At 41.2% G+C, this 17,089-nt stretch overlaps 1 protein-coding gene across 1 annotated transcript in view; it reads left to right on the forward strand.

Moving 5' to 3' along the window:
• The window catches only part of rspo4 (R-spondin 4), a 39,832-nt gene that overhangs the window by 5,266 nt on the left and 17,477 nt on the right, over positions 1-17,089 (forward strand). The window contains exons 2-4 of the mRNA XM_040004281.1: positions 2,616-2,804; positions 3,739-3,876; positions 10,480-10,686. Coding sequence (XP_039860215.1) covers positions 2,616-2,804; positions 3,739-3,876; positions 10,480-10,686 — 534 coding nt within the window. The remainder of the gene's footprint in view (positions 1-2,615; positions 2,805-3,738; positions 3,877-10,479; positions 10,687-17,089) is intronic.

Genomic DNA, 17,089 nt, shown 5'->3' on the forward strand with positions numbered 1-17,089 from the left:
TTGCGATGCAATTATATTCAGTTCAAAACCAAAGTCACCTCGAGGCACTTGATACAATTATTAAGAGAAACGCCAAAAATGAGTCCCCTGTGAGCAAACATTAGGCGACTGTGGGAAGGAAAAACTCTTTTAGCAGGAACCTCATGCAGAACGTGTCATCTGCCACGACATGCTGAGGGTGATGGGAGGACCAAAGACACACAATGGAAGAGTGCCAGAGATTAATAGTAACTAACGATAATAGTGTGAATGCATTAATTTAGCTCCACTATCTCATTCAGATATGGTGAGTTCTGTTTCTAAAAATTAAAGATGGTGACAGATACAATGATTAAATAGTGCCTTCAAAACAGCAGATTGCAAACAGGTGCTGGATCACTCTTCTTATAAAGTCTATGGTCATAAACGGACTATTGACAGACGTGAGAGGAACAGCTTATTTTTGAGTGGACGTATGCCATTAATAGACTGATAGTTTGTCACAAAATGTCTTTTTATGGTATCAGGTGCAGTTACACATTTTATATGTATGAGAACATACATACGTACAAAAAAAATAATTTTAAACTTTTCATAATGTAGTCCACTTTTTAAATGCTTCTGAGCTTTTTAACTAATCGTTTTATTTCTATTTCACTTAAAAAAAAATCATAGTCCTAATAATTAACAGAAGCTCTAAAATGAAATCTTTGCCCTTTCTTGAAAGATGAAAGAGTTCACAGGACACGTTTTTCCAACTAGTTTCACTGCTTCTCATCTAAACTAACAGGACACCTATTAAAGAAATCTGTTAATCCAGAAAAGAAAAAAACCCGCAGGAAAGGAAAAGCAAAGGGGAACCCACACTAATGTGGATGACACTAAAAGACTGATATATACAGAAGAGGAAATAAGGAAAGAGGAAACAGCTGGGGACCAAAACACAACTAAAGACAATCAAAGCAGGGACAGGAAGAAAAGCTGCACATCCCATGATTTAGGAAAACTAAACCTCACAGTAAACACAGGAAGTAACTAAAGAAAACAGACAGAAATATTGAGAGTGAGGCATGGGACAGTGATGAGGAAACAAATACAGATGAGGCAGAAGGAGGAACAGAATGGAAACCGACAGGGGAACTAACTAAATACAACCCTCAAATCACTAAAACTAAAGCTCAGAACTGAAAAGAAAGCTAGATTTCACCAATTTACAATCCAAAGAAAACCAAAAATTAAAAACTAAAGATAATTATGCACAAAACTTAAAACGCCAGCTCCAACCCTTGAGTGATTATAAGAAAAAACTGTTAAAAAGCTGTTCGTAACTCTTGATTTGACAGTCAAAAAAAGGTCAACATTTAATGAGAAACTAAACAAGACTATACACGATTAAATGTTTTCATAGTTGCCTTGACGTTACATGATCTTCTGTGTCTTTATCTATGAACGAATAACATGATTTGGGTTTTTGAAAACTTTTTAAGACAGGTTTCACTTTTGCTTTTGCTCCTAAACCACAGCCACACATAACAAGGTGAATGTAGTGACCCACAAGGATCAGAGTGTGATTGCTCAGACTCACGCACACTCGCTGTCTGCTGCTCAATCCAAATTTCCATCCTGCCTTGCTTGTCTTTCCATATCCCTCCTTATCCCCGATGGATTGAAAGCATTCTTTCTTTCTTTGTCGAGTCTTCTCTGTACCTGGAAGCAGACACAGCCACTTGCTTTTGTTATAATATAAGACTTACCTTGGCTTAGGTCTAAGCTTGACTGTCATACTGTACCTCACTGTTACAGTACATATCACATTTTTGGGATAGAAATATATTAAAATATGTATTTGTTGACATATATCACTTAATAATATGTGATAATAATATATTTATCAAAACGTTGTAGAGCTAAATTTTATTTTTATGAAAGAAAAATCCCACTATTAGTCATTATAAGTTATAAGTTGAGTTACTGATCAGTGCTTCAGTCTGTAACCTCTGCAGTAGCAGGGAGTCCTCGATGAACAGAAAGAGCGTTGGTGCTGTTTTCATGTCAAATAAAGAATATTTCTTACTAAACGTAAGCCTACTCATTATCAGCGACCTACAGTTTCTAAAGAGCTACTCATACCAAGAAAGTGTTAGACTATCAAGTCATCAGGAGTGCATCGTCAGAGTGACATGTAAGCTTTGTCAGGACACAACTTCCTTTGTGCACCTGGTAATGTACATGTAAGGAGTTAGCTAAAAGGACATATAGACACAGCATCACGCTCTTGCTCTTCTCTATTCGAGCTAACAAGGCAGCAAACTAAGAAATATCAAAGATGCTGAACCTCAAAAAGAAGTGTGTGCCATTACGAAAGCAATTACTACAACTATTTGATGGAGTGAAATACTGTAACGCTTCGATGCATGATTTTTATAGAGTTCCTGGTAATGTGTTGATTTTCAGCAGTGGATCTTTCCCGAAATTCTCTTGGTATCTTGAGGATTTTTGGTCTCTCCTTTCCTTCCTCATCCTCTCGCTTCCTGGCTTTTATTTATTCCTTACTCGCTCCCTCCTCTACTTTTACTTTAATAACTCCTCTCCTGAATGCAGCTCTGGCTTAATCGTCTTCCTATTGTCTCCTGCAGCTCAGAGAGAAACATCAGAGGACTGTCGGAGCTGTTTGGAGTGTTCCCGGGACAACGGCTGCGTGCGTTGCCCAGAGCGACTCTTCCTGTTCCTGCAGAGGGAGGGGATATCTCACCATGGAACTTGTCTCCACGCCTGCCCTGCAGGACACTACGGACAGAGAGGAAAGGATGTCAACCGCTGCATGAGTGCGTTTTGTTTTTTTACTTTCCCCTGCAGAGATCTCTGACTGTGATCTCTGACTAAATATTTGCTGGTAGTCTTACTCACATTAGCGCATATGACTTAACTGTCTTGAGGTCTGAAATAATGAAAAACAACCGACAGTACTCATACACAGAGTCTGCAGTCCCAGACCACTTCTTCTTTCTTTCTTTTCAAGATGCACCTTGCTTAATTCTTTCCAGAAACATGCTGTCCTAATAAATGAAAAGAAAACTTTACCCAACAGCACATAGTTTCTGTCTCATTTACTGGGAAAATCAAAGATTCCACAATAGTTCACTTTATTTCTTTTCCAAACATATTTACCATCACTGACTCCCCTTAACCTTAACACAAAATGCAATATTAAAATCCTTTCTGATTTGCCCTTACCTCGGAGAAACAGTGAAAGAGCACACAATCTTCCCTGACTGCTCTGTGAACCGTGACTTCTAATATTAATATATAAAGATTCTAGATACAACAAATCGGTTGCTTGGCATCTCAAAACGTCCTCAGCACAAAGTTTGTTTTTGTTGGATGCACGTATTGCACAATCTGTATCTGTCAAGCACACAAAAGAACACGTTCTGTCTGCTTAAGGCAAACAAGACTAAAGCAAAATACAAATCACCTCTCTGAAAGTGAATTGGTTTTAACTGTTCCTGCGTTTCCTGACATAACAGCAGGTTTCAGTAGGAAACATATGATATTCAGGAAGCAAAGATGCTACTCTCTTTTTTCACCTTTAGTTTTCAGCAGCTTTTCTCTCACTGGACAAATTCAGCTTTTTAATTATTGTGTTCACCCTCTCAGCTAAAATGAAAATATGTGTGACCAGGTGAAAAATTGACTTTTTCATGTAACAATGAATACCCAAGTACTCTACGTTGTGTGTGATAATCTGTTTCCTCTCAGAGTGCCGTTCTTCAGACTGTGAGCAATGTTTCAGCCGGGACTTCTGCACCAAATGTAAGCCTGACTTCCAGCTTTACAAAGGCAAGTGTCTGACCCACTGCCCAGAGGGAACTCGTGCCCACCAGACAGACTGCCTTGGTAAGTTACACTTTTGATATCATTTGTAACTTAATAAGTCAAATCCCTTGTCCCTCTGTTTGTGATCCTGAGAAAAATGTATTTTGACATGATTATTATTATAGATAATGGCCTCTAGAAAACGCAATAAGCATTAATATAGTATAATAATATATAGTAATATAGCACTAATAAATGAATGAATGTTGAGAGTGAATGGTTGTCTTTCTCTACATCAACTCTGAAATAGATTGGTGACCCATTCACCCTTCGGTCAGTCTCTCTCCTCACTGCACCCTGACTAAAATCCTATTAGCACTGTTATTGACATTAGGTAGGTAAAAAGTAGGGGTGCAACGATACACAAAATTCACGGTTCGGTTCGGTTCGATACTTTGGTGTCACGGTTCGATATTTTTTCGATACAAAAAAAATGTTCATGCCTTTTTAATTTGTCATTTATTAAAATTATAAATATATATTTTAACTCAAAAGTACAGTTTTTAAATTTAACCCTAACCCTTGTGCGTGTTTTTTATTTTGACAGCGAATGCGCACCTGCGGACCACTTATGTGCAGCCCTGGTTATTTAGCTCCTCATATTGCAGCCACAGAAATTATTTTGTCCATGAAACCATAAAGCTGCACTTTCTTTTTGCCTTATAGTCTGATTTGTCATAACTTCTCCGTTTTGTGGTAAGCTTTTCTTTGGCTGTCACTTCTTCACCCTGACCTGTCTTATTTGGCTCAGCAGAACTAAAATATATATCCTGCTGCTTTTACACACGGACTCACATAAGCTCAGCGATTCTCTGCGCGATCAACCTCTCACATGTTTAAGCTTGCTGCGGGAGATTTCACTTGTCATGTTTGCATAGTAAGCTAACAATTAATAAGACGATGTCAGAGGAATTGGTGCACAAATTATCATCACTCACAGATCAGTGCTGTCGCTCTCTATACACAGTTCGCGCGATTGCAAAGTGAAAGCAAAAAAACAAGCGCAAATTCAAACGCGATTGCAATATGTCACATATTGACAGTGGCTCACCGATGCCAATGACATAATTACCCAGCTACATTTCTGAAAGAATGCAAAAGCATTGACATATATTTTCCTTCCTACAATAGCCCGACGGGCAGGGCAGAGATAGATTTTGGTAAACCGACTGAAAAAATCGCTAGCCCCGGGACGTCGGGCTAGCGATATTGCGAGCCCTGTATCTGATTGAGGAATCACTCATCTTTGTAAAAGAGAGTTTATTACAGAGAAATGTCTCTTTCCAAAATAAAAGCTATACTATCCGCTTCTTCTGGGCTATATTCTCAGCAGCATATTAAACATATAAGGAGAATCATGTGCTAACAGCTGTCTAAATGACTCGGCTAAAGTTAGTAGCATGCTTGCTTGTTTTTTTTCTGCTTCCACTTGTCTTTGCACTAGGATGATGTCGGCGTAAATGTGCAGTCATATTCGTTGTGTTCCCACTAGTGCTTTCAGGTTAATCTCGTTGAAATGACCTTAACGCCACAACACGGCAAATCTCCGTTAACGAGCTACCGCCGATCGCCCCGTGCATGGGGCTAGACGGCCAACACGTTAACGAGCTAACTGCGCTAACACACTAGTTCCCACCCATGTAATTGAGCATTGCGTGGCACATCCAACATACTGTTTTACTTTAGTCCATGACTCGCTTACCTTCAGGGTCATACGTCACATGAAAACCAAAATAATTCCAAACGCCAGATCTGAATGAGAGTGGGGGAGGTCCATGTTAAAAGGTGAGCTTAACTTCTGTCTCGCTAGCTTGCCCTGCGCTCTTCCTTCTGACAATGCTGTCTGTGTTGAGCGCTCAGTGAATCTGCGTTCGACTACTCCGCCTAGGCTGCACTGTCGAGCCTAGGCGGAGTAGTCGAACGCAGATTCACTGAGCGCTCAACACAGACAGCATCGTCAGAAGGAAAGTTGATAAAATAAATTACAAATTTTGTATTGTTCGATACATATGCGTACCGAACCGAAAGCACTGTATCGAACGGTTCAATATCGATACGAATATCGTTGCACCCCTAGTAAAAAGCTATTGCTTCATGTAAAAAAATAAATTGTAGTAACAGCTTTGTTCTCACCAATTTAGAGTGAGTTCCTTCACTCTCCAAGAGCTGTCTCCAGTGTACAAAGCTAGTTTAAAGGGTTGATTTGAAGGATTGCTACCCTAGGACACAAGCCATTGTTTGCAGTCCCATTCACTATAATATCTGTCTTTCCACATTTGTATTAGGACTTCTTCTGCTTCTAGGCAGGCATTTCATCTTCCTCTCACACCGGATTCAGGGCAGAATGCATCCATACATTGACTAGCTACTACTAGCTCCACTGCTTCTTGGACTCTGTGTGGTACAGACTATCCAAATGACTGTGTTTCATCTGTTGTTAGTAAAATTCTTGTATTTTATTACGTTTACTAAGTGCTAGCTAGCAGGTATGTGTTTCTATTTCTATTTCTAACAAACATGAACACTGATTTACTATTGTCTACAAGCCTTTTGAAATTACAAAAAAAGAAATTGCAAATGAATTTCACTTTTGCTACAACACTTTTCGACAGAAAACCTCTTAAGCAGTACAAATAAAATAAACATATTGTTTCCTATCTTATTTCTTGTTCTAACTTACTGTATGAAGTGTATTAACTAAAGCTTTCCTGACTCCAGCTATAACAAATGAGGGTCTGCTGTGCAATGGACACATTAGTGAAACTAATCTGAAAGGTTTAATCAACAGCAGGCCTGTTCTTCCAAGCTCATCTCCTTTTATCTACCTCTCTGGCTCTGTGGCCACATCTCTACTGTGTTCCATGTGTGATTGATTGAGTATTTGACTATCTGTGGTTTGCGGGAGTTTTATCTCACTGAAATTTGCCTAATAATTTTGCTAAACTGAATTTGACCTGTACGTTTTGTTTCACGTGCAAAGGATGTGGCATTAACAGAATTTCAAACTGTTTATCACATTAAATGAAGATGACAGCATGACTGCTACATTTACAGTGGGGCAAAAAAGTATTTAGTCAGCCACCGATTGTCATCATTTTAGGTGGGGGAACTTGCACAGAGGTCAGTAATTTGCACCAGAGGTACACTTCAACTGTGAGAGACAGAATGTGAAAAAAAAAATCCATGAATCCACATGGTATGATTTGTAAAGAATTTATTCGTAAATCAGGGTGGAAAATAAGTATTTGGTCAATAACAAAAATACAACTCAATACTTTGTAACATAACCTTTGTTGGCAATAACAGAGGTCAAACGTTTACTATAGGTCTTTACCAGGTTTGCACACACAGTAGCTGGTATTTTGGCCCATTCCTCCATGCAGATCTTCTCGAGAGCAGTGATGTTTTGGGGCTGTCGCCGAGCAACACGGACTTTCAATTCCCGCCACAGATTTTCTATGGGGTTGAGGTCTGGAGACTGGCTAGGCCACTCCAGGACTTTCAAATGCTTCTTACGGAGCCACTCCTTTGTTGCCCGGGCGGTGTGTTTTGGATCATTGTCATGTTGGAAGACCCAGCCTCGTTTCACCTTCAAAGTTCTCACTGATGGAAGGAGGTTTTGGCTCAAAATCTCACGATACATGGCCCCATTCATTCTGTCCTTAACACGGATCAGTCGTCCTGTCCCCTTGGCAGAAAAACAGCCCCATAGCATGATGTTTCCACCCCCATGCTTCACAGTAGGTATGGTGTTCTTGGGATGCAACTCAGTATTCTTCTTCCTCCAAACACGACGAGTTGAGTTTAGACCAAAAAGTTCTACTTTGGTTTCATCTGACCACATGACATTCTCCCAATCTTCTGCTGTATCATCCATGTGCTCTCTGGTAAACTTCAGACGGGCCTGGACATGCACTGGCTTCAGCAGCGGAACACGTCTGGCACTGCGGGATTTGATTCCCTGCCGTTGTAGTGTGTTACTGATGGTGACCTTTGTTACTTTGGTCCCAACTCTCTGCAGGTCATTCACCAGATCCCCCCGTGTGGTTCTGGGATCTTTGCTCACCGTTCTCATGATCATTTTGACCCCACGGGATGAGATCTTGCGTGGAGCCCCAGATCGAGGCACATTATCAGTGGTCTTGTATGTCTTCCATTTTCTGATGATTGCTCCCACAGTTGATTTTTTCACACCAAGCTGCTTGCCTATTGTAGATTCACTCTTCCCAGTCTGGTGCAGGTCTACAAGACTTTTCCTGGTGTCCTTCGAAAGCTCTTTGGTCTTGGCCATGGCGGAGTTTGGAGTCTGACTGTTTGAGGCTGTGGACAGGTGTCTTTTATACAGATGATGAGTTCAAACAGGTGCCATTCATACAGGTAACGAGTGGGGGACAGAAAAGCTTCTTACAGAAGACGTTACAGGTCTGTGAGAGCCAGAGATTTTCCTTGTTTGAGGTGACCAAATACTTATTTTCCACCCTAATTTACGAATAAATTCTTTACAAATCCTACCATGTGAATTCATGGATTTTTTTTTCACATTCTGTCTCTCACAGTTGAAGTGTACCTCTGGTGCAAATTACTGACCTCTGTCATCATTTTAGGTGGAGGAACTTGCACAATCGGTGGCTGACTAAATACTTTTTTGCCCCACTGTAGTTTAAAGGGGGGAAAATCTACCTTCCTCTGGAACATGTCTTACACTCCTCTACTCCCTTTCTTTCTCATCCCAGTGAAATTCTTTTTGATGGAGTCAAACCAGAATGCAACACACGATTCATATTAAAGGTCTTCAAAGAGGTTTTAGAATTTATCTTCATATCTCATTGTGTATCATCTCTGCCTTCTGACTAAGTGAGATGTATTGTAGAGCTCACTCATCATTTGACACTGGTCGATATTCCTCTGCCTTCTACAGACACCATCTGCAGCTACTGTTGCTCCTTGGCATCGAGTCCACATCTGTTTTTCATATCAGTGTTAGGGTTTCATGTCTGACTGTTAGTACACACCTCAAGCAACTGCAGAAAACAGTCTCTGGAAATCTCTTTATTTCAAATCTGACAGTGATAATGATAATGATTTCCAATTGTTGCTCCATTTTGGCAAAGGTTACAGATTTTCCTTTGTGGTCTGTCTGGAAATTTTTGCAGCAGCTGATTTTGAGGGTGACATCACTCACCATTCAGCCAGTTACTGCAAGTGTAATGACCACTGTAGTAACTCTTCATCTAGCATTCATCTACCTTTGATTATAGCAACGTGTTTGTAAGGGTCTGAAATAAAATGTTAGTCTTAATATAAACTGCTCAAAAAAATTAAAGGAACACATTTTGATCAGAGTATAGCATCAAGTCAGTTAAACTTCTGCAATATTGATCAGGTCAGTTTAGTAGTACCTCATCTGTTTTTTCACTAGTTTTGCATTTGGCTAGGTCAGTATCACTATTGGTAGCATAAAGTGATACCTGGGCCCCATCCATCCATCCATCTTCTTCCACGTTATCCGGGGCCGGGTCGCAGGGGCAGCAGCCTAAGCAGAGAAGCCCAGACCTCCCTCTCCCCAGCCACCGCCTCTAGCTTATCCGGGGGAACACCAAGGCATTCCCAGGCCAGCCGAGAGATATAATCTCTCCAGTGTGTCCTGGGTCTGCCCCGGGGCCTCCTCCCGGTGGGACATGCCCAGAACACCTCACCCAGGAGGCGCCCAGGAGGCATCCTTGTCAGATGCCCAAACTACCTCAACTGGCTCCTTTCGATGTGGAGGAGCAGCGGCTCTACTCTGAGCCCCTCCCGGATGGCTGAACTTCTCACCCTATCTCTACGGGAGAGACCAGTCACCCTTCAGAGGAAGCTCATTTCCGCTGCTTGTATCCGCGATCTCGTTCTTTCGGTCACTACCCACAGCTCGTGGCCATAGGTGAGGGTAGGGACGTAGATCGACCTGTAAATTGAGAACCTGGAAGCCAACGTACAGCTAATCATTGGTAATTTAGCTCCTCCAGGAAGGTACTTCAGTAAGTACCATTGCAAGAAGGTTTGCTTTATCATCCAGCAAAGCCTGAAGAGCAAAGAGGAGATTCCAGGAGACGCTTAACCCATCAGAAGGACCGGTATCTGCTCCTTTGTGCAAGGAAGAACAGGATAATTAGTGTCAAAACTACAAAATGTCCTCGGCAGGCCACTAGTGTGAATGTCTATGACCAAAAAATTAGAAACAGACAGTTGCCAGACAGTTACTGTGGAACCCAAATGGCAATTGCTATAGAATACAAGAATAGGCAGGTCCACCACTGGTGCACTGTGCTTTTCACAAATGAGAGCAGGTTCACTCTCAACACATGTGACAAACACAAAAGCGCTATAGAAGCCATAACATTGTTACACTTTTGTAACAACATTCAGCATGACTGGTTTGATGGTGGGTCAGAGATCGGCTGAGGAAGAATATCTACGAAGAGACACACAGACCTCTACAGTTTAGGCTGCTGTTAGATATTGGGATGAAATCATTGTCAGACCCTTTACTGGTGCCATTATTTTTACTGTATTGGTACTGACAATTACAGTCTGTTTTGTGTTAAAACACTCTTTTTGATGAGGTTTTTCTATTTCTTCCATTAGAAAACTGTGTCCTAGCTCCACTGGGAGAGTGGAGCGAGTGGAGCGTCTGTCTCCGGGATGGCGTCACCTGTGGTTTCAGGTGGGGTAAGCAGACGAGGACTCGGGTGGGTGGCCAGACCGGGAAAACGCCTGACGATAAAGCAGCACCAGTCTGCCCACCTCACAGCGAGACACAGAGGTGCAGGATGAAAAAAAAGTGTACCACAGGTGAGAAAGGATACGAACCAGTAAGAAGGATGGCAATTACAGGTGCGAACAGTAGGTGCACTCTGGGCTGAAAGATTTAGCGGTTAATGGGTTTAAGAAACAACAACAGATTCTATCATCTGCTTCTAATAAGTCGGATGCCACTGATCATTTAGCTGCTTTATTTATTATGTTGGACTGCCAACATGTGGAATTCCCTGTGGTGTTTGGTATTGTGTTCTGTTCTGTGTTGTTGACACACTTGTGCACTTTATAATGCCAAGTGGGGGAGAATGAACCCTATAAAATATTCCAACATGTGCTACTTCTAATTAACACTTGTAGGCAGACGTTACTAGTTTTCTTGTCCCTGCAGCATAATCTAGGAGTGTAGAATGAAAGGGACAGCTATGGGGCATATGTTGTGGGGCTGAATGGAAGCAAAAGTTGATTTAAAGATTCAGAGTTTTTTATTTGCATTGCTTAGAAGAGTCTAAGTGGATACAATAAAGCCTTAATTTGTACAGGGCACTGTCTTTGATTAATGCTGAAGTCAGTGTCGTGGTCAGGGTTTTGCAGGTTATTGCAGTGGTTCTTTAACCGCGAGTCGGGCCCAAATAGCAAGTTTTCAGAGGCTCTCCGGAACAGTTGAGCACCACTAGGGAATTAATAGTGAACCTTGGCTAAATATATGTGATTTACATTCATGGTAAAATCAAATTTAATCAGAGTATGTCTGTCGGACATATTAGATTGTGACATAAAATTTTTTAAAAAAACTAAGTCATTGTCTGAAAAATTTACACACCACGATTCAATAGCTTGTAGGACCTGTGGCAGCAATAACTTGAAGAAAATTCAAGTACTGTATTTGCTTAATGTATGACTTTCTCACATCATTCTGGTCTACCCTTGTTTACACAGCTGCAGGCACTGGTTTCATGCACAACTCTCTTAAGGTACCAGTGCAGCATTTCGATTGAGTTGAGGTCTTGGCTGGGTCATCACGACATGCAAATTCTTTCTTTTGAGGTGTAGCTCTTGGGATTTTTGCTGGTTCTCTGAGCACTACAGTGTCATTGGAGTTCATTTTCTGGAACATCCACTCCTGGGAAGATTGGCGCCTGTCCTGAATGTTTTCCACTTTATCAGTGCAGAATAATATCCTTCAGATTGTTTTGAAATGGACTTATAACCCTTCCTGCATTCATAAGCTAGCAACAGTTGCTTCTCTAAGATAACTGTTGGTGTCAAATGGCAAAAAATAATTTTTTAAAGAGGTGGCCACAGTTCAGTTAATCAAGGATCAGTTAATCAACTGCATTTGACTAACAAAACCTGGCCCCTCCTTAACCTCTTAATTTCTATGGAAGCTGTAAAAAAGTTTTTTTGCACACACTGCTTCTCCAGTTAGTTGGCTTAGTTTCTGTTAAATAAATATGTCATGTTTTTATTTATCTTAGGTTGTATTTACATTTGCAAACCTACTGAGGACCAGATTATTTTGTTATGTTCTGATACGTAAAACCTTAATTTTTAAATCGGGTGTACTTTTTTTTTTTATAAATATTTATTTATATTATAATTACCTGTAGCTAGTTTTGGGGTTTCATGGCATTTCTGTTTAATGACTCCTGTCCTTTATTGCTTCTGTGCTGTGGACTTCATAGTCAAATTACAGGATAAGCTAAAACTCAAGAACAAGCAGCCCACTGCCCCCCGTTAACCATAAAACACAAAAGCATTCCTTCACAATGATTTTTCTTTAGAAGATCACCGATAATCCTTTTTTAAATCTAATGTGTTTATCAGCATGACACCATAATTTGCCTCTAATGTGCACCCAATCTTACGAATGACAAAATATTGGTTTTCTGATTAAACATCGTCGTGGTTAGCTTTTTAAGAATATGATTAATGTTTAAGTGTCTGTAGGAAATGGAAAACAAATAGCGAACATCTTGAAAAATCGGATCATTTTGGGCCTAAGTTTCTGGACTTGCTCTGTTGCTTCTGATAGCTTCTAGTCAGTGACTATAGGGTTTGTTGCATTAATAGAAACCTACGTCAGTTTGGAGAATTGTTTTTCTTTTTTCTTTTTTTTGGGCTGGACAATCTTGAAGACAGATGAGATGAGTTTCATTCTATACGAAATACCCTGAAAGATGCATCTATGGCCTGTTATTGAGGATTTCCCTTTAACATAACATAGATAAAAGTGAGAACCTCTAGTATGTCCAGCTTGCTCTGCTCCCTGTGGCTAAAAATGTGCTTGTGTTTCTTTATCTTGGCCCCACCGCAGCAAGACTACATCTTAAAACATCACACATCCTCAGCTACATCAGAGGTTTGTGCATTCAGGCTGCTTTCACCCAGTGAAATTGAACCTCTTGAGTTTGGTGTGGAGATAGACCGATGATCACGGGCTTAAAGCTCATCGTGTGTTTTTGTTTATGAGAGTCCAAGGGAACCTGAAAATAGACTCCACTGCAACGCTTAAAAAAAATAAATAAAGATTTTGGAGCTCCCGCGTTGTGGAAATGCTGTCACTACTCGTTAAAACTGCATTTAGTCCCTTGTTCTTGGGCCTTGACCAGAACTATTGTACTGGAGTCGGTCCCTGGCTCTTCTATTAATGGTTCATATCCAAAACATTATGAACCAAACTTGGCAACAGTTTCTGCCATCACGTAAAAAACAAGTTGTTGTGACTTTTTTTCTTGTCGCATAATTTCTCCTTCGTGTACAATCAACACTTGAAGCTGTGAAAAAGTTCAATAAAGACAGCAAATCAAAAACAATGCACATGCATAGGGCTTAACTTTTCTAAGCCAACACTAATTTCTGTTTAGAGCTGCAAATCTTAGTGTGTCTGTGCACAATGCTGTGTATTTTCCATTTCTTCCACAATGGAAGGCATGTCATTTGAAGTAATTATCATTATCATTGTCAGATCGTATGTCTGGTGGCATTAGCAGAGGAAGAAATCTGATCCAGAAGAGTCTGGAGCAGGGATCAAGCTCCTGGACCTAATAGCACACATCTGGGATAAAAGAGTGCTGTGGCATCTCCCTAGCATTCCTCCGGTGTCCCAGATTAGACAGCTCTAGTCTTTTAATGCCCAGTTTCATGTTGTCTTATTGTTTTCAGATGATGGGGAAGGACGTGGGTCTCGTCTCCCAACCCTGCTCTCCCCTCTGTTTTCACCAAAGGCAGCAAACTGTCATGGGCGAACGAGGATATGTTTCTCCTTTTCCTGGCAATTTAGAAACATCTGACATAGGCAGTTAGGATGTTACGTTGTCAGAAAATGTGTTGGCTTGACTATTCTGTCGCTTTTCATTCTTTTTCTTATTAACTTATCAGCATTAACTGTGGTGCCCAAGGTCTGAGACAGAACATGTTCAAACACAGAGTGACTGACACTGCCATGGCAAAGAAAAAAGCTCAAACAAAATAAAAGAACTATAGATATAACTTTGGCAGATCTCCCCCATCAGGGTGTCTCCTTGTGAAGCAGAGCTTCCAGTGCTGCTGTTATTTGACTTTTGTCTGAAAGCCCCTTAAGGTCAGATATATTTGTGCTTTTGTGATTCCACGTTTAATGTATGCAAAGAGCAAACGTAAACTTGTATGACAAATGAATGCATCTTTAATGTTGAGGGTTTTTTTTTTTTACTTACTTAATGTAATAAGCTCACCATTAAAAATAGAAAGCAGTCATCCTTTCTTGCTTGGAATTTCTGTGGTTAATGTGAGGCTGTCAACTAAACTAATGCTCTAATATTCTCAGTCTTGTATTTATTGTCAGTGCTTTCAGTTGTGAGAACATTAACTAAATATGTAGTTATATTATTTTTTACAATCATTACATATTTGGACAATGACTCTTTTCTTGTAATTTTCTCTCTTTATACCATTACAGTGTTTTTGAAACAGTCCAGATGTGACTGAAGGCACTTTCAGTTTCAAATCAGACTTAACAAAGTATTGCAGTAACTGTGTTAATTACAGTTACTGTAATTACAGCTATTTTTATTTTTTTATTATTATTATTATTTATATAAGAATTGCACCGATTTGTAAAGACAGTTCCTCATTTCCTTATGTCTGTCAGTGTTAAGACTGCCAGTGGATTCAGTGTCCATTGTTCATGTGACTGCTGGATTTTGAAGTGTACAGGGCTATACTCTCTGCTCAGATTCATTCAAACAGAACTGCAAAAGTGATCTGACCGTGCTTTACAGTGCAAATGGATAATGACCCAAAGCATATTCCAAAAGCAACCAAAGAGTTTCTCTAGGTAAGGAGTCAAAGGAGCTTGCAAAGAAAAGCGTCTGGACTTCTTTAAGTTGCTTGAAGACGTTTCACCTCTCATCCGAGAAGCTTCTTCAGTTCTAAGGTCAAATGGCGGAGAGTCCCAGATTTAAACCCAGTGGGAGTTTCCCCCCAAAGAGGGACAAAAGGACCCCCTGATGATCCTCTAATCACATGAGCCAAGGTGTGAAAACGGGTGTGGGTCCCAATCAGCCAGGGTTTCGGGTGAGCTCATTGTGAAACCTGGCCCCACCCTATCATGTGATTTCCTGAGGTCAGATGGCCCAGGATGTGAGTGGGCGTTAAGGCATCTGGGGAGGGAACTCAAAACTGGATTATAGATGGCAGACAGTTGGTGTCATAAACCACCGCCTCTGTTCAAAGATGGTCGCTCACAGTGGACGTAGATGGCTTCTTTCACTCCTCTTTCAAACCATCTGTCCTCTCTGTCCAAAATGTGAACATTGGCATCCTCGAAAGAGTGTCCTTTATCCTTTAGATGCAGATGGGCTGCTGAGTCTTGTCCTGTGGAGGTGGCTCTTCTATGTTGTGCCATGCGCTTGTGAAGTGGCTGTTTGGTCTCTCCGATGTAGAGGTCTGGGCATTTCTCGCTGCACTGTACAGTATACACCACATTGTTAAGTTTGTGTTTAGGAGTTTTGTCTTTCGGGTGAACCAGTTTTTGTCTGAGTGTGTTGCTGAAGTAAACTGGGATGTCGTGCTTAGAGAAAACTCTCCTGAATTTTTCTGATACACCGGCCACATAGGGGATGACAATGTTGTTGCATCTGTCTTTCTTATCCTCCCTCGCTGGTGTCTGGTCTTCTTTTCTGTTACCCCAAGTTTTTGTTCCAGAGGGAGGTGGGAGTCAAACAGGAGGTACTGGTCCGTGTGTGTGGGCTTCCGGTAAACTTCGATGTTGAGGTTGCCATTCTCTTCAATGTGCACAGCGCAGTCCAGGAAAGGCAAACAGTTGTCCTTTGTGTCTTCCCTGGTGAACTTGATGTTTTTATCCACGGCGTTTAATGTGCACAGTGAAGGATTCCACTTCTTGTGTCTTGATTTTGAACCCAGGTGTCGTCTACATAATCTGTACCAGTGGCTGGGTACTCTTCCTTTAAAAGAGCCAAGAGCCTTCTTTCCCCTTCCTCCATGTAAAGGTTGGCTTATCAATAGGTGACACAGGGGAGCCCATGGCACAAGCCATGTTTTTTCTGGTAAGAGCTTCGTTGTATTTGAAATATGTAGTGGTGAGGCAGAGGTCTAACAGTGTGCAAATCTGATCGGGTGTGAAGTTGGTCCTGGTCTTCCAAGGAGCTGTCTTCTTGTAGTCGTTTTCTGACCATCTCCACTGCCTCCGTGGTGGGTATGCAAGTGAAGAGAGAGACTACATCAAAGGACACCATGGTTTCATCTGGATCCAGGGTAAGTTTCTGGACCTTGTCGGTGAAGTCGGTGGAGTTCTTGATGTGGTGTGGGGTGTTCCCCATGAGAGGTCCAAGGATGGTAGCAAGGTGTTTTGCAATGTTGTAAGTGGCTGAGTTTATGCTACTGACTATGGGTCTGAGTGGGACCCCTTCCTTGTGGATTTTAGGAAGTCCGTAAATGCAGGGTATGGCATCCCCTGGATAAAGGCGGTGATATGTAAGGCGGTCAATGATTTTGTCCTTTTCAAAGTCTTGAAGGCAAGCTATAACTTTATTTTTTTTCTCCAAGCACGACATCCCAGTTTACTTCAGACCCAACAACACACTCAGACAAAAACTGGTTCACCCGAAAGGCAAAACTCCAAAACACAGACTTAACAATGGATCATCGGGGCGTCCTTTTGTCCCACTTTGGGGGGAAACTCCCACTGGGTTTAAATCTGGGACTCTCCGCCATTTGACCTTAGAACTGAAGAAGCTTCTCGGATGAGAGGTGAAACGTCTTCAAGCAACTTAAAGAAGTCCAGATGCTTTTCTTTGCAAGCTCCTTTGACTATGGTGACCTGGATGACTGAGAACAGATGGATTATGGACTCAAATGTCATGTTTTTCACCAAAACATGGTTGAACAACAGCTGCCCGGACAATGCTATCGAGTTAGCAGGACGCCACACACACCG

Source organism: Simochromis diagramma, unplaced genomic scaffold (assembly GCF_900408965.1).
Source record: "Simochromis diagramma unplaced genomic scaffold, fSimDia1.1 OVJJ01000320.1, whole genome shotgun sequence".
In the NCBI taxonomy this organism is placed as follows: Eukaryota; Metazoa; Chordata; class Actinopteri; order Cichliformes; family Cichlidae; genus Simochromis; species Simochromis diagramma.